The sequence below is a fragment of the Manacus vitellinus genome, unplaced genomic scaffold (assembly GCF_001715985.3).
Source record: "Manacus vitellinus isolate BGI_N305 unplaced genomic scaffold, ASM171598v3 scaffold_20_pilon, whole genome shotgun sequence".
Classification (NCBI taxonomy): Eukaryota; Metazoa; Chordata; class Aves; order Passeriformes; family Pipridae; genus Manacus; species Manacus vitellinus.
This window is the reverse complement of record NW_021939471.1, coordinates 3579096-3599578: the sequence shown is the minus strand read 5'-3', so window position 1 is coordinate 3599578 and position 20483 is coordinate 3579096. Positions and strand designations below refer to the sequence as shown.

Genomic DNA, 20483 nt, shown 5'->3' with positions numbered 1-20483 from the left:
CTTTATTTTATACATACTTTAACAAGTGTTAATCCCACTTGTAAACACATATAGATGTGCCGTGGTTTTTGTTCCTTAAGTTTCCTCCAGTTAGTAAGCAAGTCAGGAAAACACTCTGGGAGCTCCGCACGTGAGAGACTTCCAAAGGTTCAGGTCAAGCTGCAGCTCAGAAAAATCTGTCTTGTGAGTTGGCACCGAGGGGAGAAGTAAGACCAGGAGCTCTGGGACATGTTTCAGAGGCTCTGCAACGCCCCCAGCCCTTCCTCCAGCCCCTCTGCAGGTCCCTTCCCAGAAACTGCCCTGCATCCATGTATCACTGCAGTAACCTCACAGTCTTCCTTCTTTTATGTGCAGCTCAGCTCTGGCTTTCAATTTTAAGAAGCATGAGTCATTGGTTTTGTGGGATACTGGAGCCCTCTGCTCCTGCCTTTGGAAGGAAGGCTTAGCAGGGAAGGAGCATTTTAATTTATATTAAGGGAGCATTAACCACGCTTTTCATATTCTCCAGGAATGCCAGCTGTACTCCTTGCTGATGTATTGAGTTTGTTGAAGCTAAAAGGTGGGGCTGACATCCTCATGCACCACAGCAAGACCAGTGGAGGCACCAGGATGACCATACCAGGTGTTTTGGGTGTGGAGCTCATGTCAGAGCTGGAAATGTGGCCCCATCCCTCTCCACAGATCATTTCTAAGTGTGGTGACAACAGAACTTCACCCCACAGGGATCCTCATCTCGGTGCTCAGGCACAGCAGCTGTCTCTGCCCTTGAGCACTCAGGTGTAGTTAGGGGGTCCATTCTACCCCCCAAAAGGACTTGAATTCTTTAAAATGAGGCAGGTTTGCTGTTAAGAAGTCACAGCAAATTTCTCCCCGCAGTCCTGGGAATTTGTTTTATCCTGATGAAGCTGGAGGTGCTGAGCCTTGACTCAGGATGCAGAGATCCCTGACCGACCCCATGGAGGTCACCAGTGCTGCTTTAGCTGGAGATTTGTCCTGATTAAGAAAGAGACCTTGATATCTGGGAAACAGAGATCAGAACAATCAGGGTTTTGCATTTTTAAAATGTAACTGCAAGGGAAATAAAAAGAATGTTATTTTTTGGGCCGGCCCAAAGATTTCCCACAGGCTTGAAGCTGCAGTGATACATTTAACAACAGGCTCATAAGTCCCAGGTAAAGAATAAAAGCAATGATGCACCTGCATCCTGACTCCACTGGGTCCAAAAGTGCAAGTAATTGCCTTTAATTGGCTCTGTTGGTTTTAACCTGTTTTGTGTGTGCCAGATGAACAGACATCAAACCAGGGAGAATTTCTCTAAGTGTTGAGCCAGAGCTGAGGTTTGCATAAATTAAAATTGGGTTAATTATAATAACTCTAGTACAGTAGGGATAGTATAATAAGACTAATTAGAGTGGGGCTAATATGAGGGTTCAAGCCACAGCAGCCACTGTACAAAACACTCACCCAGGTTCTTCAGAGGTTTCCCTGGACTTGTATCCCACTCTACTCAGGGGCAGTCCAACATCTAAAAGCCTCTGCAGAGCTCTGACTGCGTTTTCCTGAGCATCCACGCTCGCCTCGCACCGACCATATGTCTGTCTCTGTCTGCTAGCAGATTGCACCAAATATTTTCCTTTTCTACCGTGGCTGAGCAAACAAACACCATCTGCGGGGCTCGTCGAGGGAAATCCCGTCCCCTCTGTGCCTGCGGGGAGGCAGCAGTGCCTGTCCGCGGGGCTGACGCTTCTGCCCCCGGACCCTGGGACAGGAACCTCTCCCTGCTCCTCAGCTCTGCCCGTCCGCCGAGCTGAGCTGAGACCTGACAGCTGGCACACATTTTAATTCAGGTTTTATTACAGGAAGGCTGAGCCCTGTCAGAGCAGACTGCCTAGCGATGACCCAGGCTCGTGGGGCTGCCTTGGGGCAGTGGGAGGTGGAAGAGGGTGAGAAGGTTTTTTTTTGGTTGGCTCTGCCTTGGATGTATCCATGCTGCTGGGGGCTTTGGGCATTTTCCAGCCATGCTCAAATCCCTGGCCCAGGCCTGATTTTTGGTCTGCCTTGGCATGCTTAGGATGAGAGGTCTGGGAGGGCAGCTGAGGGGGGATGGAAATTATTCCTTGTTCAAGCCTTTATTCCTTTGGTAGGTAAATCTCCTGGGTGGCACTGCTTGATATGGAGGGTCTGTGCCATCCATCCATGCAGCCCAGCGCTGGTGCAGGGAAGCACCAGCAGCTGCTGAAGCAAAGGTGTGAATGTGGTCCCCAGCTGGGCACAGGTTTTTTCCTGCATTGCTGTTCTCTGTTATTTGCCTTTCTGCAGGAAACCCCTTTTCTGGTAAAATCAGAAGGGTAGTCTCAATTTTGTAAAATCCTCTGCAGTTTTGACCCATGTGGTCATTCTCAGAGGTCCCCAGCAGGTGCAGGTGTAAATTACCTGTCACCTCAGCTGCTTTTCCACTCGCGCTTCTGCAGCGCTGGGTCCAGAGCTTGTGCTTTGACCAAATCTTTTGTACAAGTGCCCTTTGGATTTAGCAATTCGCACGGTGAAAGCAGAACCAATGAACCACGGGCTTCTCTGCCGCTGCTTTTAATTAAAAATGCCATGTCTAACACCAGCAGATGTTCCTGCTACTGAGGCTCAACGAATAATTTAATGCTATGTAATGCAATGCTGACTGCGCTGCTTAGTCTGAAAGTGTAACAGACTTTTCTATTATTATTATTATTATTATTATTATTTCCTTTTGGGGATCAAATCCCTCAATATTTGAAATCCTAAAACTTGCTAGTCTAATGGCTCTAGCCAATTACTGCACCAAATGGTCTCAGCAGCGCCGTGTCTTTCAAGTCAGTGCTGCAGCCCGTGATGCCTCTGCGACCACGGTGAGCTCTCAGGGCCTCGGATGCACAGCAAAATTGGCCTCAGAGGGGCGGCACTAGTAGCAAACTAAGCCTGTTAAAGGCTTTGATTCAGACATTTGGGGAAAGAGGGAATTCAAAGCATGAGGCTGTTCCTCTTCCCATTTTTTTCCAGTCTTCTGATGAAGCAGATCCATTCTGTCACTTGCAGTGGCCGCTCAGCATGTCAGAGCTGAGCACCCTTTCCTGGTGGGGTGGTCCCAGGATGTGCTCTGCATTCAGGTGGATGGGAGGAAAGAGACCCCCTCTTCCCAGGTGCTTTGGCTCTTTTAATCCCCAGGAAAACTGACTTGTGAGACTCGACGGAACCGCCTCCCTCTGCTCTCGCCCCTTCCCATTACATGATGAATCACGTAATAATTGTATATTTGTTGAAAAACAGCTGGAGAACTTCGCTAAATGAATAAAATATCAGGTACCGGTGTATTTACATAAAAAGGTCTTTACCAGATGGGCAGCACTTTGAAATGAAGCACGAGGTAGACGAGGATGTTTTACCTTCCCCGTCAGCCGCCGAGCCCAGCCCATCCTTCAGCGCGGGTTTTGCTGTGAAGCCCCGCATTGTTTGAAAATCACATTAACAGTTTAGCACGGTGGAGATGATCGTTGCCTCAGCGGGGCACGGAGCTGATTCATGCGCGTACCCAACACCGCTGTCTCACTATATCACACCACTGCCGAAACCGCTTTACTGGCTTTCTGTCATGCAACAAATTTATTTTAAAGTGTGTGGGCCTTATACTGCCTGGAATGGCTTTAGTTGTACTTTAAATACTGCATAAACCAAATTTAGAGACGTATTTCTTGCTTCCCTCTGTTCCCTGCATCATTTTTTTCGCTCCTGACTGTCCAATTGGTAGCAGTAATTCACTGCAGAGGAAGACGTTTCTCAGATTTCCGAGAGCGCCAACTCCTTAACCTTTATGAAATTAAGGAGAATGAATCACTTGTGACTTTTACATCTTTCTCAAACACAAGTATTTGTTAGCTTCAGGCTGCCCAGGGCAGTGCTTTGGCTCAGTTTAACTTAGTTGTAAATGTTTGTAAATTCCCACATAATGTCTCAGCACAATGGAGACTGTGCGTGCACACGTGGATTTATTGGGAGAGACACTAAACATATTTCAGCTGGAGGGAAGGAAGATGAGGCACTTATCTGGTTTACTGTCCTATACAGTATATATTGGCATCTCATATTTTGTGAACATAAATGCCAGGTTGACTCAAGAGATCTGTGGATCAAGTGTTGTTTGTAACCTGCTCTGAATGCTTCAAATTGCATTAAAGTTTCATCTCGGCAGCGAGGCCTTTTGCCATCTTTCAGTATCCCCAGTGCCCTAGGAGATGCTGGGAGCTGGGATTTTGGAGCACAGGATGAGCACACAACAGCCAAGTAAGAGGGAGTAGTAGGATGTAAAGGTTGCATCTGGTAACTTTATTTTTAAGGGAAAAATGTCTCATTTAGCTTATTTTGTGAGTTTATCCTGGTTTTGTCAATATGAGGGAGCAGGTTCCTGTCCCAGTTTCATCCTCTGCAGCCCAAGGAAAGGAGTGAGGGTGCCCTGTCCAGCTGTGCCCCTTGCTGTCATCCCTCTCCTGCATCCCGGTGTTTTGGTGCATGCACATAGGGTGGGAAGAGGCACCAGGAATGTGCCACTCCCCCACCTTGCAGGGCTTGGGGACAAGCTCCCCTTTGGGCAGAGCAGGCCCAGGGCATGTCTGCCTGCCCCTTTCCCTCCTCCAGGGGAGTCAAGGACGGTGCTGTGCTCTGTAGCAGCTCACTGCAGTCAGATCCTGCCAGAAACAGATCTGGGAGCATCTGGCAGCTACAAGTGTCTCTCACAAGGTGTGGTTTTCCTTTGGTTTTGTTGTACTTCCACGCTCGCCTCGGCGGCTGTTGTTCCCTTCCACAGAGCCGCTTCCCTCGGCGGCAGGGATCCCGCCGGTCCGCACGGCCGGGGATGACGGGGCCGTCAGCAAGGGGGACACTGCGCCGTGCTATTAACGCAGCGGGGGGTTCCCTGAGCACCAGAAAACAACAGGCTATTACAGAGACACAGCCGCACTTTTCACAGCTGGATCCAAGCGCACTGATGCAGCTCCCGTGCTGTCGATGACAACAAACAGCCCTCCTCTCCGTGCCAGGGAAACGAGACGTGTGAGGATGGGGATGCCTGCATCCATCCCTCTCCGGCTCGGATTCTGCAAGGACAGCATCACTGCAAGGGACAGGCTGTTGTTTAGGACTCTCCACGGTTTGGGAGTTATCATGGATGCAGAGAAAGCCGAGACAGTGTTTTCTGGGGTCGAGCAGGTTAGGAGATATGATGACATTGCTAATAAAGGCTGAACATGCCATCATTCAAATCAGCGTGATGCTGCTTCACCCTGTCAGGTGTCAGCTTGCCCCAGATGACAAATGTTCTCAGATCAATGGAGCTGAGAGATTTCACAATTCTGCATCCTGCATAGCGCTCATCTCCTTGCACCTCTGGCTACTATTAGTAACAAAGATTTACCCTTCTCTAAATAAAGCAAAAAAATTAATAAAAATCCCAATTCAAACCATTCCCAGTGTTCAGGAGCCACAGAGGGAACAAACTATCAAAGCAGAAGAGTGTGACACCCGAAAACTGGAGAACCTCCTTCTTGGAAGACATTAATAGTTTATTAAGAAATACTTTCAGCCCTGATTTAACACTCATTTAAGTAGAAGTCCTTCTCTCTAGATAAGGTAAATCTGGGATGCTGCTCTGACGGCTGTTTTCTACGACTGTCACCAACCAAATTTTGTAGCTCCACACCACCACATCCTTTTATGATGAAGTTCCCTCAAAGAATAACTTGCTCGCTTTAATCATGTTTTCTCTGAGATTTATAGCTTGATGCTTATTCACTGACGGAGCTTCTCCACGTGAAATGTCAGTAAGCCCGTTATAAATCGCTCCTGGCATTCCTGCTCTATCTTTTACTTGGCCAGGAGTATTCCTACCTGAAAGTGATAAATTCCTGCTATAACTGCTTTATGTGCTCCAGTAATTATGCTGTAGAGGGATGGCAGGGGCTGCGTGTGTGGAGGTACCGCCTAAAAAACAGAAACCTGTAAAAAGTGGGAGATTGGGGTGAACCCTGAGGTGCTGCAGGAAACACAGGCTGAGGGAAAAACCACTCCGGCAACCCGAAACAACAGTGACTGGTGAGTTATTTCTGTTAGACTGAAGCAGGGGAATGGGCAGAAGAGAGGGAAGAAAATGAATTTTTTAAATTCAAGGCGGAAAGGTGTCGGCACAGGGGAAGGCGCCCTGCCTGGTCTGGGTGCCAGGCATGAGGGGTGGATGCCCTCAGCCCCAGCATGCTGTGTCCACCCACCTGTCTAAGGCCTCCTTTGGGTGGGGGATATTTATAGTGTGTTAGATGTGTTATAGATGCACAAACACTGGAAAGACATAGGGTATTTGATTGATTTGGGTGCTATTGTGGTATCTAGATGGGCCAAGACCAACGGCATGAGGTTCAACAGGATTCAATGCCAGGTCCAATAGTTTGGCCACAACAACCCCCTGCAGCGCTACAGGCTGGGGGAAGGGGGGCTGCAAAGCAGCCCAAAGGCAAAGGATCTGGGGGTGCTGGTCAACAGCAGCCAAATATAAGCCAGTGTATGCCCAGGTGGTCAAGAAAGCCAATGGCATCTGGCCTGTAGCGTGGCCAGCAGGACCAGGGCAGTGACTGTCGCCCTGTGCTGGGCACTGCCGAGGCCACACCTCGAGTGCTGTGTTCAGTTCTGAGCCCCTCCGTTCAGGAAGGACATAGAGGGGCTGGAGCGTGTCCAGAGAAAGGCAGTGGAGCTGGGGAAGGGTCTGGAGCACATGTCCTGTGAAGAGCAGCTGAGGGAGCTGGGGAGGGGCTCAGCCTGGAGAAAAGGAGGCTCAGGGGGGACCTTCTCGCTCTCTGCAACTCCCTGACAGGAGGGGGGAGCCGGGGGCAGTTCGGGCTCTGCTCCCAGGGAACAAGGGACAGAACAAGGGGAAATGGACTGGAGCTGTTCAGGTCGCGGAGGTTCAGCCTGGACATCAGGAAGCATTTCTTCACAGAAAAGGAGATTAGACATTGGAATGGGCTGCCCAGGCAAGTGGTGGACGCACCATCCCTGGAGGTATTTAAGGAAATGCCGGATGTGGCACTCAGTGCCACGGTCTAGTTGCCATGGTGGTGTCGGGTCACAGGCTGGACTCATATGATCTCAGAGGTCTTTTCCAAGCTAACTGACCGTCACCCCGTGACCGGATCCCGGCTTTCCCCCGCCCCCCCGCCCCTTTCTCCCTGTTTTCCCCCTCAGGGAGCGGCCCCGCCGCTTCGCCGGAGCCCGCGGGGGGGAAAAGCCCCCGCCAGGGGGGGGCGGGGAAGCGCGCGCGTGGCTCGCGCGCTTGCGCGGTGGCGGCGAGCGCGCGGGTGGGCTCGCGCGCCTGCGCGGTGGCCGGCGCGGGCGGGAATTTAGAGCGGCGGCGGGAAGCGCGGGGGAGGAAGGGCTGAGGCAGGAGAGCCATGAGGGAGGGCGAAAAACTGCGCGGCCGCTACGGGCAACCAGCCGGCCCTGGACGGCCACCCCCGCCCACTTTTTTTTGTCGAACCCCCCCATGGCGTTCCCCCGGGCGCCCTGGTCCCGCACCCGCGCCGCGCTGGGGCGGCTGGAGAGGGCGCTGAGCTGCTCCCGCTGGTAATGGGCGACCCCCTTTCCCTTCTCCTCCTTCCCCCGCGGTTCTTGCCGTGAGGGCGCGCGTGTTAAAAGTGCCGTGTTTCTCCCTCCTGTGCCCACAGCGCCGGCGTCCTGCGGCAGCCCGTGTGCCTGGGGCAGTGCGAGCACGTCTTCTGCCTGTAAGTACCGGGCCCGCCCCGCCGTGCTGTGGGCACGGGGTGGGGAGGTGGCACCGGCGGGGCTTCCTGGCCCTTTCGCGGGGCTGAGGGGGAGAGGAAGGCGGGAGCTGCCGTCCCCCTGTGGGTCCCCTGCCAGAGTGTTGGTTTAGGCTTCAGGATGCTGGCCTGGTGTGAAGGGAGCCCTCAGTCTGATGGAGGGGGTTGTCCACCTGTAGCGGGATTAGAACTGCAAAACAACTTCCAGTTCTCATAATCTCTTAACTTCTTCCTCTTCCTCTCCTCATAACAAACAAAAAAAGAGCAGCCTGGAAAGATGTTCCCTGTTTCCAAGGGGGTTTTGCTCTACCGGAGGGGAGTGAGTGCTGCTTGTCCTCGCCCTGGCCTCCTGCTCTGCTGTGGCATCGCCCCTTCAGATCTCCGCTGCAACTCCTCCTGTATTCCTGCCCGTCCAAACACGTTAGGATAGCAGGATTACCTCTGCTTACAGTTTGTTAAATAATCCGAGTGCTTTAAAAAAAAAAACGGAGTTATGTTGGAAACATTTTGGTACAAAGCACTTCTGAGGAGGTGGTGGTCACTTGGCCTGTTTTAGGACAACGCACTGCATCGTCAGTACAGGCAGAGTCTGAAATGTTTGTGCCCCAGAATCTCATTTGGTGGTGGAACCTTTTGGCTGCCCTGTATGTCACTGCTCTTCACAGCATGCAAATGCAGACACGGGGAGTTAAAAGGTCAGTGGTATATCTTGAACAGTTTCTCTGCACAGCAGAGGTGTGAGAAGCCTGATAAAATATGTTTGTTACAGTGGAGAGGATAAATACCTTCTAACCTCTGCTTGTAAGCCAGTCTAGATATTCAGCTTTGCCTCTTGACACTGTAATCACTATGTCAGTAAAAGCAGAGGAAAACCCTTCCTCCCTGATGGATGTGTATCCACTCCCTGTATTCAGCTGCACCCTTCTCATTGGAGCTTACAGTGCTGAAGGCCTGAAGGGTCAAGTGCAAGTAAAATATTTTCTTGCTTTTTAAGGAATAACTGATTATAGGACAGATGCCCTCAGTGTCTCCTCCCCCAGTATGGATGTATTAAAAGATGCACAATGATTTATTTCTCTCCAGACATGTGTGCTCTTTCCCAGCTGTGGCCATTAATTGTTGTAGAAGATTCTTGAAGAGGGACTTTTTACAAGGGTGTGTAGTGACAGGAGAAGGGGCAATGGCTTCAAATTGGCAGAAAGTAGATATTAGGAAGAAATTCTTCCCTGTGATGGTGGTGAGGTCCAGACACAGGTTGCCCAGAGGACCTGTGGCTGCCCCACCCCTGGAAGTGTTCAAGGCCATGGCAAGGGTGTGGAACCAGCTGGTCTTTAAGGTCCCTTCCAACCCAAGCCATTCTGTGATCCTGCTGTCTGGAGGAATTTTTTTCTTATTTGTTTCCTTTATATGACCTGCCTACAGATTTCTGGGGGTTATTTTACCAAGTAGCTTGTACAGGTTACTTATAAACATGATTGTGTGGCTTAATAAATGTAATTGTTTAGTTGTTGGTTGTCTAAGGCCTTGTGGTTTCATTATGGAAGATCAGAAGACAATGCAGTTTGTATTGGTGAGGCTGGAAAGAATAGCTAAGAGGAGTCTTAAGCACTCATTAGCAGCTATTTCTTGCTCCAGATGGAGTCCATTTGCTGTTATCTGAGTTATTGTTATACCTAATCTTTTCTCTTTTGTATGCCTGACCTTTTAGCAGCAATTTGATGTGTCCTTTGATGACCGAGTCTTGGATAGCTGCTATTTTTTTAAATAAACCTAAGGAAATCTAGATTAATTTGTTTAGAAGCAGATTATGTAGGGCACGGGTCCACTCTGCAGTATTTTGACATGAGGTGATTCTGATCCACTGCCGAAGACAAACATTTATTAATACACCTGGGAAGGAGCAGGGTGGATGGCCAGAGCTGGCTGCTGATAGATGAGGTGAAATATGTGAAACTAATGAACTGCAGTAATCAGGTCACACATAATAGAACTGGTTCTCCCTCAGCAGGGTTTTATTATGGACGGGGATATTTATTAAGATCAGTTTCTGCAGTTTTGTCTGCGTAGCTCTACCAGGTTAGCCTCAGTCATTATCCACTAACTATAAAGCCCCAACAGCTAGAATTACTTAAGCAATGTTGTAGTATAAAAGTCATTCTGCATTTCCTTTGCTGTGCCTTTTACAGGCATGAGAAACCTGAGGCCGACTTCCCCAGAGAATGAGACCTGGTTGGTCCTTCCCTTTGCTCCAAGTGGTTTGTCAGTGTCATCTGGAATATGTCAGAGCCAGGAACTGTATTTCAGTCTCCCAATCACAGCAGTGTCTCAGCCACGAGGTCCTTTTGCTACTCAGAGCACAAAACACACTTGGCAGCAATTTTTGCATACCAAATTTCCTCCCTTGGGATTAGCTGAACGCATGATTCATGTGTGGTGTTTGAGGGAGAGATGCTGAACAGATCTGAAAATACCTTTCTCCTTAAAGGAAGTGGCAGTAGCTTTAATTTTGGTATGTTTTGTTTAACTGATATGCTACTAGCTTTGGGGTGTATGAATGTTTAGAGTCAAGATGTATAGGTTCTGATCTTCTTTTTCTTGATATTACTGCCTTGATATTGCTTGCTGTCTGTTCCTCTGAGTGTTTAACATGATCTGCTCACATTTACTTGTATGCCTTTGGCTAGAATTGTGTGTGCTACGTAGGGGTGAGTAAGGGAGACTTTGAAAATCAATTCAGACTTGGGTATTTGAAACCATGAGCTGTATTTAATAGGATAGATTGTAGATGAGAAGTAACAATGGCCCTTGAATGTTGCAGTTCAGATGGCAAAGCATAAGGGCTTCTCACTGGCCTAATGAAAAGAATAGAAGATTTTAGGCTGATATGGGGAGAGTAGTACTGCTGAGGAGGTACAGGTGTTAAATGACCATTGCCAAGTAAATGTTTCCCCACCCACCCCACCTTGATCATCTGACATAAGAACTCTGAAAGAGAGAGTGATAGAATACTCTGAACACCTGCAGATCCTCATGGGACTTCATACAGAAAAGTGTTCATACAGGTGAATCTTCACAATATCAAGAAAATTTTAAGTGGGGAAAAAGCAGAAATGATAGTTTACTGTGGGTTGGCTTTCTGGCACTTGTTTAAAAATGGAAGACTGCAGAATAGCAGGTGTGAAAGGACGTGTGGTTTTAACTGTTCAAGCCTAATTGTTACCTGGAGGCAGACAGCAGTGGAGATTTAGCATTTCTTGAAAATTTGGGTCAGCTTCTGATTGGGGAAGTCACAAGACACCACATTTTTCATGACAGTGTCCTGACAAGGCTCTGGACTTGGCTTGCTTAATTATGTTCAGCTTGTCACTTGCCAAGATAAATATGTGCTGTCCTGCATTTGTGACTCCCTGGTGGGGTTTACAACAGTGGTCTGTCAGGGCTAAAATAAGAGCTTCTCGCTGAGTGCTTGCCTGTGGGGCGGTTGATAGCGAGCACAGTTCTTAACTTGTGCTGGAAAATGGACTTTTCATTTGCCTTTCAGATCCTGCGTGGGCGACTGTGTTGGCACGGAGTGCCCCGTGTGCCACGTGCCAGCCTGGCTGCAGGATGCCCAGATCAACCGGCAGCTGGACTCCGTGATCCAGCTGTGCAGCAAACTGCGGGAGCTGCTGGGCACGGACACCCCCGGTAAGGGTCACCCGGCACGGCCACAGGGTCCTGACTGCTCCCTCTCATCTCCCAGGCTGTGTGGGGAACGGGCAGTGCAGCCCTGCTTAACATTCCGAAGGGCTCTTCCAAATCATGTTTGGAAAATTTGATTTGAAGAGAACTGTCTGTATGGATTGCTCGTTCTTTGAATCTGTTTTACGAAGAAATCCGCATGAGCGGGTTAGTCCATAATTCATTAGAACCTGTCTTCCAAAATCAGATGGAAGTGGGAGAGACTGCCAAGTCACGTGGCACAAACCAGGGGCCCCAGTTGTCATATCCTGTGCTCTTAGGTGAGCCCCAGTGTGTGATGCTCTGCACTGTATGAGGGGGCCCTGTTAAAGGATCGATGCATGTATTCTCTCGCCCCTCGTGTTCCTGTGCACTGAGGCGTGTGTGCTGCCCTGGTAATTTTTAGTGTAGGGTTTTTGCACATGGCAAAAATTATGCACGTTCCTTGCCTAAAAGGGGAAGGAAGCAAGTCTTAACTCATTTATTTTCTGGTCCCTAACAATCTGCTGCAGTGGAGTTTTGTCACTGCTGACTGTGCTGGAAGATTGCAGAGAATGTACTCTGGGAATTCATCTTTATCAAATTTTAGGCTGTTTGTGAAAGGAGTTAAAAATGAAGTGAAATAAGTGTAGGTGAATGTATGTCTCTTTTGCAAGCTCAGAAGGAGCATTTATGTAATATCGAGTTTTAGAAAACATTTATTTAGCTGTCAGATATAGAAAAGGTACTTCTTCCTTCATTGTTGCTTCCTAATATGTTTGTCTAAATTAAAGATTCTTTTTTTATGTCTAATCCCATCAGCACCTTCATTCATTTATGGAGTAGCTCTTTATTGACATCAGAATGCATTTGAGTGAGGAGGCTGGAAGCCTGTGTCCAACTATAAAGGAATACATTTTGTATAAATATAAAATCCTATGGTGATTAAATATTCTGGAGCATAGAAAACATAGATGATGGCTTAAACAGGATTTCAGGGAAATATTTTAAGTGATGAAGGCTTTGAAAAACACACTTGGAAGAGAATCTCTGGGAGGAGCTGTTTGTGATGCTGTAAATAAAGCATTTAAAATACAACATGGTATTATTGGTAGTATTGATACTGTTCAGATGCTTTGGAGGACTCTTACAGATGGATTAACTCTTAGAAGTGGTATAATGTTTAACTGTACTAGGAATTGAGCAATACATTTAGTCCCATAGTTCTTAAAAAATAAAGTCTGCATGGTGTGGCTAAACAGCAGAACAAAATGAGGTTCTTTTTATCATCCCTTGTTCTGACTTCAGACATGAAATTGAAGTTTACAAGAGCGTTATATTTGGAGCTAAAGTGAGGAACTGGTGTGGGAGAGGACTTTCTACCACTTGTAATCTTTGCAGTGTGCTAAGGATTAGTACAGTGGCCCTTTGGATGTTTCATACCAAGGTTAAGAGGAAAACCTGTGGAGTTGGTGATAGTTCACTGTCAGGAGTGGCTTGGATGCATCAGTAAATGAGCACACCTCTGAGAACAACCAATTCTGTGCTGTAAAAAAAACCCCCCCATATTGTGGAAAATCACAGGATGTTGTAGCTTCAGAGATTTTGAGAGCAAATCCTTTGGGATGTGTTGTCCCTCATCTTGGGCAAATCCGTCCCCTCCCATAGATATATGCCTTGAACTTAATGTATCCAAAGTGAAATATGTTTGAGTTTGGAGAATCAGGGCCTCTCCTGTTGGGGACTTGCTTTCATGCTCTTACAGCACTGTACTTCTGTCAACAATATTCTCTTCTCTTTTTTTTTCTTTTTTCTTAGAAGGTCAGAAATTGTACTTTTATGTTCCAGTAAAGGAAATAGACCGAAAAATCAATCTTTCAGTGGAGGAAAGGAAGAGAAGCAGTTGAAACAAAGAATATTTCCATATATTTGTTTTATGTCTCTTTTGTGTATTTGCTTTATATGCCTTGTTTTGTTGTTGTGGCTCATATCAAGGCTTCTCTTTGAGAACCTTGTTGACACTGAAATTTCTAATGCAAGTGCATCCTGCTACCCTTTTTTTAGTCTGTGACAGAGCTAGTGAGTGCAGCAAGTTGTGTGTTTTTATTTAAAAAGCCCCAGAACTGCTGTGACTGAAAAGGATAGGGTTAAGCTCACATATTGAATGTTTCAAGTACAAAAATCCCTGTACCCTGAGGTTCCACAGTAGATATGAGAGGGATCTCACTTTGTATTCCGTTGGGATAAGAATAGCTTTTGCCAAGCAGCATGTGCATTGTAAGAAGCAGCAGCAAGTAATTCAGGAAAGGCTGCACAAAACAGCTAATATTTCCCTTCTAAATTAAAGGGAAACACAACAAATGACACTGCTGGGACAACTGAAGGAAGATTGACAAATGACAAAGCTGAAACTGGATAGAAAATGCAAATTAGGGGTAGAAAATTCTCAAACTATAGGTAGCAAATGCTGGTCTCAAAATTAATTCACTTGTTAGAGATGTTATATTCTTAGTCTATGGCGAGGTGAGGAGAGCTGTGTGACCTTCTCACTGCCCTGTGTTGTACCTTTACAAGGGCAGTGGGGAGCTGGGGGGCTGGCAGGATTCACAGGTGGGTGTCTGCACCTCAGACTCTTTGGCTCTGATCCTGCAGCACCCAGGGTATTGTGAGAACTGGCTCTGGGGGATGATGGGCTTCGTGGGGGGGAATTAACAGGAACTTGTTGAATCATGGGCATAGTGTATATAATACACTAGAGAGGAAGGAAGCTGATTTACAGTGATGGTTTTGAAAGTGAATTCCTAAATACTTCAGTAGATTTTTTTTGTGTGATGCTCTATAAAATGAAGAGATTGTTGTTGATTTTCAGAATAATTCTTTATAGATGATTTTACCTTATTCTGTGTAACATAATGTGCTTCACTCTAATACAGTCAAACTAAGCCTTCCTCCCCTCTTCTCAGACAGAGCTGGACCTTGCAGGTGCTGGTCAAAGCTTCCTAAGCTCATGCTGATGATGGTGGACAGTGGGAGAGATCAACTTTTTATCAGCCTTTATAGTATCATGACTTAGTTTTGCATTTGCTGATGTGGAGGGAAAGATGTTGAACTTCTGTTGTAACAGATTACATTGCATTTCATATGTGCTGTGACATTTTTCATAATAGCTAAAGATGAGGTTTTGAATAGTTGGAATTTCTCCCTTTCCCCACCCTGTGTCGAATACTTAGCTTGCAAAATAATCATTCTTCAGTGAAGGCACTAATGTTGCACAGATGGTACCAAAGCTCTTCCCTTTGATTTTTAATAAGGGACTAGTTTGTCAAAGAGATTTCTCAACTTCTGTTCTGAAACCCGTAATAGAGAATAATTTGAAAGGCACACAATGTGCATCATTATATTCCTTTGATGCAGATTAATGATAGCTAAACCACATTTTCTAATTGCTCCTTTTTTCTCCCCTGCTCTAGCCTGTTATTGCAGTGCAGCAGAACTTGGAGATGGAGCTCTAGTTGCAAGGCACTGCCTATCTCCTCATATTTTTTTCTACTCTCAACTCTTTTAACATTCAAGGAATTTGACTCTATTAAATGTCAGCATTAAGAAACGTGTGCACATTATGTGCAAATAAGTCTAATTTAGAAAGAATTCAGTTAATGTATTGTGTGTATGAATGTTACGTTTAATAGGTAATGGAGAGTAAATTTACTGCATTTATTAAAGGCTGATTCTAATACTGTTATTGTGCATGCTCTTTACAGTATTGCAGATGCTTAAAATCTGGGATTAGTAAGGCATGCTCTACTGATTTACCTTGTCTCAATGCATCTCTAAAAAATGTTGGGAGGACACTTATGTATTAAAAAGATAATTAAGTCTAAATCATATATAGTAATTTTTTTTCGTTCCTGTTGAGATGCAAGCTCTGGCTTCCAGCCTGGAGACAGCAAAGAATTCATTGGGATCGATTTTTCTGTGAGCAATTTTCTCTGAAGGTAGTTTAACTGAATGCACTTAGCTTGCTAGATAATGCCCTCTTAATATAAATTAACATTTACATATTAAACCATAAGAACTTCCTTTCATCATCTTAGCACTGCACCTCTTCTCTCTGTCTCCCTCTCACAGCTCTGGGTCCATCAAAAGATTCAATTTTCAGGGAGGATAGATTGGTCATTTGACCAAATTACTTCTGCTCCCTCTGTTGTCCTCTTTGGAAACGGAGGAAAGGGTAGCAGAGTCTAAGAATTACCATTTTTTGCAGATGCTACCGTTCAGGTAAAGTTGATGTTAGCTACAGAGTATTCCAGAGGATGGAAGAGTGGCTGGGAGATGCCACACAGCCTGGCAGAAGGGCAGCTTCTCCCCCAGCAGGCTGTGGAGGTGCCCTGGGTGTGCTGGGATGGATCTCTCTGACAGCAGGTGTTCTCAGGTGCCCCCCTGTTCTAAAACATGCAGTGTGCTCTTTTGCACCTGAAGTAGTTGCATGTGAGGAAAAGTAATTCTGGGAAACTATCTGGTGTATTGTTATATTTTCAGCAGGTTTTTAATAACCTGACTAATAAGGCCCTGCTGAGCGGCCAGTAATGAACAGATTGGTTTGGGAACCCTTGTGGTGGATTGTTCCCAGGCTTTCTTGCTGCCAGAAGTGGTATGTCCAGAGCTTCCAGAGTAAATTCTTCACCATGTTACGCTGCTTTAGGTCTTATTTCTGAAGGGCAGTGCCTTTGATTGAATTTGTCACTTGGACTTTAAGGCCTCGCTGTGCTATACACATCAGAAAGAATTCTGGCCATCACAAAATTGTTGCACAAATTACTTCTGCGAGCTGATTTTATTCTGTCTCTTTACTTGGGGAAGACTGATGGTTCTAGCAAGGTAAATATTTTACAAGGAAATCTGCTAGTTGTGTAAACAGTGAAGGCACGACAAGTAAATAGTTACTTGTGTTTTATATTTTGCATCTGTTTGCAATCAAGCTCTTCCTTTTTTTAGATGTTATTGTCAGAACAAGATTGGATATGATCTCAGAGACAGCTAGTTCTGAGATTTCAGTCTCAATTTCAGTCCCTTTCTTCCTGTTTGCACCAACTCCAACCCCTACAGAAAACCAAATAGCTGCACTTCTGTACTTGATGATTGTCTTTAGATACCTAAATGATTGATTAGCTAGCCTCAAGCTGTATTCCTAAAGACTTTTGGTCTGATGGCTTACATGTTCCTCTGGCTAAATCTAATATGTAACATATTTTAATTCAAGGAGTAAGTAGGGTAATTGAAATCAAGGCTGAGGAAACATTTAACTTTGAAATATTACTTTAAAAGAAAACTGCAAATGCCTGTTTTAGTGTTCAATTACTAGCAATGCAGTTCTCTTTTAAGTGAAATTTCAAACATACATTTTCAGGGCTAAGGGATTGGGACTAGTTTGTTTGCTGTCTGTGAGTTTATCACAGCTTACTGTGGAAAATGGGCTATAGTTACTAACACCAAAAATAAGAGAAGGTGTGCAGAAAATAAATTACCCATTGAAAGTTAATGCACCAAGTGAAAGTGATAGATTGTTGCAGTGAGTGTCTGTCACTTTTAATAATTGAGGCTTTGTATAGTTTATTTCAAGAACATTTAATCCCCCACGATAATCTTGGTCTTAGTTCTGTTTGAAAAAAAATAGAAATAACTTTCCTCACTAGGCAAAGTTCATGTTGGTTTTGTGTTTGATTTGCTGTAAGTCACCACGACTTTTGTGCATTGTTGTCCCTGAGGTTTGAGGGCAACAGGAAGAATGCCTTGTGCGTTTACATTGAAAGACTTGTCCAAGTAGCCTAAAATAACTTGGGTTTCCATGAAGAAATTGGTAAAAAATATGTTCTAGTTTTTTTGCACCAAAAAAAGTTGTCTAATTAAATTAGTGTCTAACTTAGAGGTCACTTTGTGCTCCTTAATTTATTCTTAAGCCATTGAGAACAGTATTTATAGTCCTTGTCCTCAACTGTTATTTGCTGGGAGTACAGGATATTCCTCTGTCATCTTGGTTATTGATTTGTAATGTGCTGTACAGTGTGATTTATAAAATTGCTCCACTGCATATTTTTAGAGAAATGTTTGAGGTCATCAAAATGTTTAGCTTCCTTGAAGTTACTTACTACCAAGGGGTAAAGGATCAAATGACAGGACACAATTACTTACAGATTTTCTTTGTATTCCTATTATTCATCTGCTATATCTGTGGAATCAGTCAATGTTTCTCAGGAATGTTCAACACTTTTCTAAGGATATTATTTTTGCTTGCCTAGAGCTATTCTTCTTTTTCATCTTCAGATGAACCGTATTATCTTTTTAGAAAATTGCCTCTGTGCTCTTTTGTGTATGCACATGCTATTTCATTAAACCTATTTCCAAGGAAAACTCAGGGAGAGAACCAACTTCTGTCCTTTTCTGAGATGATCAGAAATCCTCTGTGCATGTGCTGAAGGAATTTCTCTACCAGGATGCTCACTTGCCCAGTGGATCACTTGAGCTGCACTAGGATCCCTGAACTCCAGAGCAGCAGGTGACCTTGCCAGGGGTTTTAAAGCATTACCAGTGTCGTCTTAGAAGAAATGAAGGCACTCTTAGATGATGTTTAGTAACACTTCAGCAGTTATTGCAGTTGTTTTTATGACCTTTGTTTGCTCTATGATGTTCTGTAGAGCTCTGTAACTCTATTTCTCCTCTTCCCTGATGCACTTAGATTCAGCAGAAGATGCATCCACACCACCTGACTCAGACTTGGGCAAAAACAACAAGAAGGAACAGATAAAAATGTGGTTCAGCCCAAGAAGCAGGAAGATCCGATGTGTCCTGAACAAGAGTCAGCCTGAGACTAAAATAAGTGACCCTGGTGAGGACACATCTTCAGTTTATGATTTCTTTCCTTCCCCTCCTCACGAAAAGCCCCCTGAGCTGACAAAAAAACCAACCCAGAGGCAGAATAAGAAGATGAAGAAGAAACATCTGGCAGACATTAACAAAGTGTGGAGCTTAGAGAAGCCTGGGCAGAGAGGAGTTGAGGAGAAGACTCCCAAGGAAAAGTGTGTGACCATCTGCAGTCAGCCAGTGATCCTGTGCACTCCGGAACTGGAGAGCCCTGAAGAGAGACCTCAGCAGGAGGCTGTGAAGGAAGATGACTCCAGCAAAAATACAGGAAATGTGGAAATGCCACCACAGGTAGAATCCCCAGAGAAGAATGATAACAGTGAGGTTGTGTGCCCTGCACAAGAGAGCAAAGAAAACAATTGTGCTCCAGAGACGTCGCTGTCAACAGAAAATGAAACCACGCTGTTAAAACGTGGGAGGGAGCAACCCGGGCTTCAGGTCACTCCTCATCCTAAAAGACTGAGGAGATCTGAAAGGGGCATTGCTGGGAAGGCAGGCAGGCAGGCAGATTGCTTGGAGGAGTTACCTCAGGGCTCCCCCATCTCCCCAGCAGCTGAACGCCAGACACCCATTCAGATTTCTTCCTCTGCATCAAAACTCACTGGTACTGTAAGGAAGACAAGAAGCTCTGCAGTCCTTCAAGCAACAGATAGTCCTTCACTTTCAAAATCTCCCTCTACTCCATCTACTCCTAAGACTTGCAGTCAAGTATCGATACCATTCAGTCCTTCTGTGTTGAAATCCCCTGGTGGCAACACAATTTCCAGAAGAAATTACAAAGGAGAGACTTTGCTCCATGTTGCTTCCATCAAGGTAGGACCATCATCTTCTAGTTTAACTTTTAACAGAGGTTTAAAAAGACAATGTTGTTTTAAAAGTGTTCTGTAAATCAGTTACTTCAGAACATCCTGTGTCGCTGGGGGGGAAATCTCATTTTGTGATCTTTATCTTCTGGGTTTATTGGGAAGTTTCCAACCTGTTCTCTGATTTATAAAGAAATGACTATTGGAATGATCAAAGATGGTTGTACTTGGAAACTCAGTGTGTTACAGTGTCAGTTATACCCATGAGTTCTAGGAAGTGATAAGCATTTAGGTGTTTTGGCCTTGTGTGCCAGAAAGCTGTCTCTGATTTGTCATAAGGAGCTTAGTAAGTCTTTCAGACCTCAATGAGTGATCCTGATCAGTTTAACTTGAGCAGGACAAGATCTGAATTACCTGCATAAAGATAACTCTATGAAACCTTAATTGGGGTTAATTCCATAATCTTTAAAGTCTGCCACCAGGTGCAAGTGTTGGCTCAAGAGGAATGGGGTGCTGCACCCTGTGATTCCCATGCTGAGCCCTGTGCTCTGAAGGGAAGGGACAGAGTTGGGGTGTTCTCAGTGGGCTTTATGTAGGATCAGTGTTATTCTTGGAATGACAGCTGTCACTCATTGTGCTGTTATTACCTTAGCCAGCTCCTGCTGTGGTAGGACTCCATGGCTTTGCTCTTTGCAAGGGCTGTCCTTGCCCATTACTTTGTAGAACTGCAGGGAGGGTAAAACTTGTCCCACTCATCAGATGCACTCGTGGCAGCTCCCTTTGGAGAGGTTGTTTCAAGGAGTTTGTAGTCTGGCAATTTAAATGTACTTTGTGCTAAATCATAATACACAAATACTGTGTGGTTAATAAACTGCCTCTGCTGGAAGAATTGATTCCTCTGTAAGCATCCTGACACTTATACAGCACTTCTGTGTGGTGAGACAGGCTGTTCTTGAGCAATAACTGTGCCCTCTTTCAAAGGCATTCTAATAAGCCACTCCTGCTGCACGAGACCTTTTTAAACAGAAGTGGCAGCTGAGTTTGAGTTCAAATCTCCTACTTGATGCCATTAATATGGAGTTAGGGAGGAGAAAATGAAACATTGTCCTCACAGGACTCAAGAGCTTTGAAGGATAGATCTCTTGTTACCTCTCCTCGTAAGTCCTGTATATTCCTCTTTATTAAAACACTGTTTACAAATTACCCTTGCATGATTTACTGGGAATTTGTAATGAAT

At 45.5% G+C, this 20483-nt stretch overlaps 1 protein-coding gene across 1 annotated transcript in view; it reads left to right on the top strand.

The window, feature by feature from the left end:
• The first annotated feature begins 7552 nt into the window (after positions 1 to 7552).
• The window catches only part of BARD1 (BRCA1 associated RING domain 1), a 41754-nt gene continuing 28823 nt past the window's right edge, over positions 7553 to 20483 (top strand). The window contains exons 1-4 of the mRNA XM_018071578.2: positions 7553 to 7632; positions 7734 to 7790; positions 11368 to 11513; positions 18259 to 19256. Coding sequence (XP_017927067.2) covers positions 7553 to 7632; positions 7734 to 7790; positions 11368 to 11513; positions 18259 to 19256 — 1281 coding nt within the window. The remainder of the gene's footprint in view (positions 7633 to 7733; positions 7791 to 11367; positions 11514 to 18258; positions 19257 to 20483) is intronic.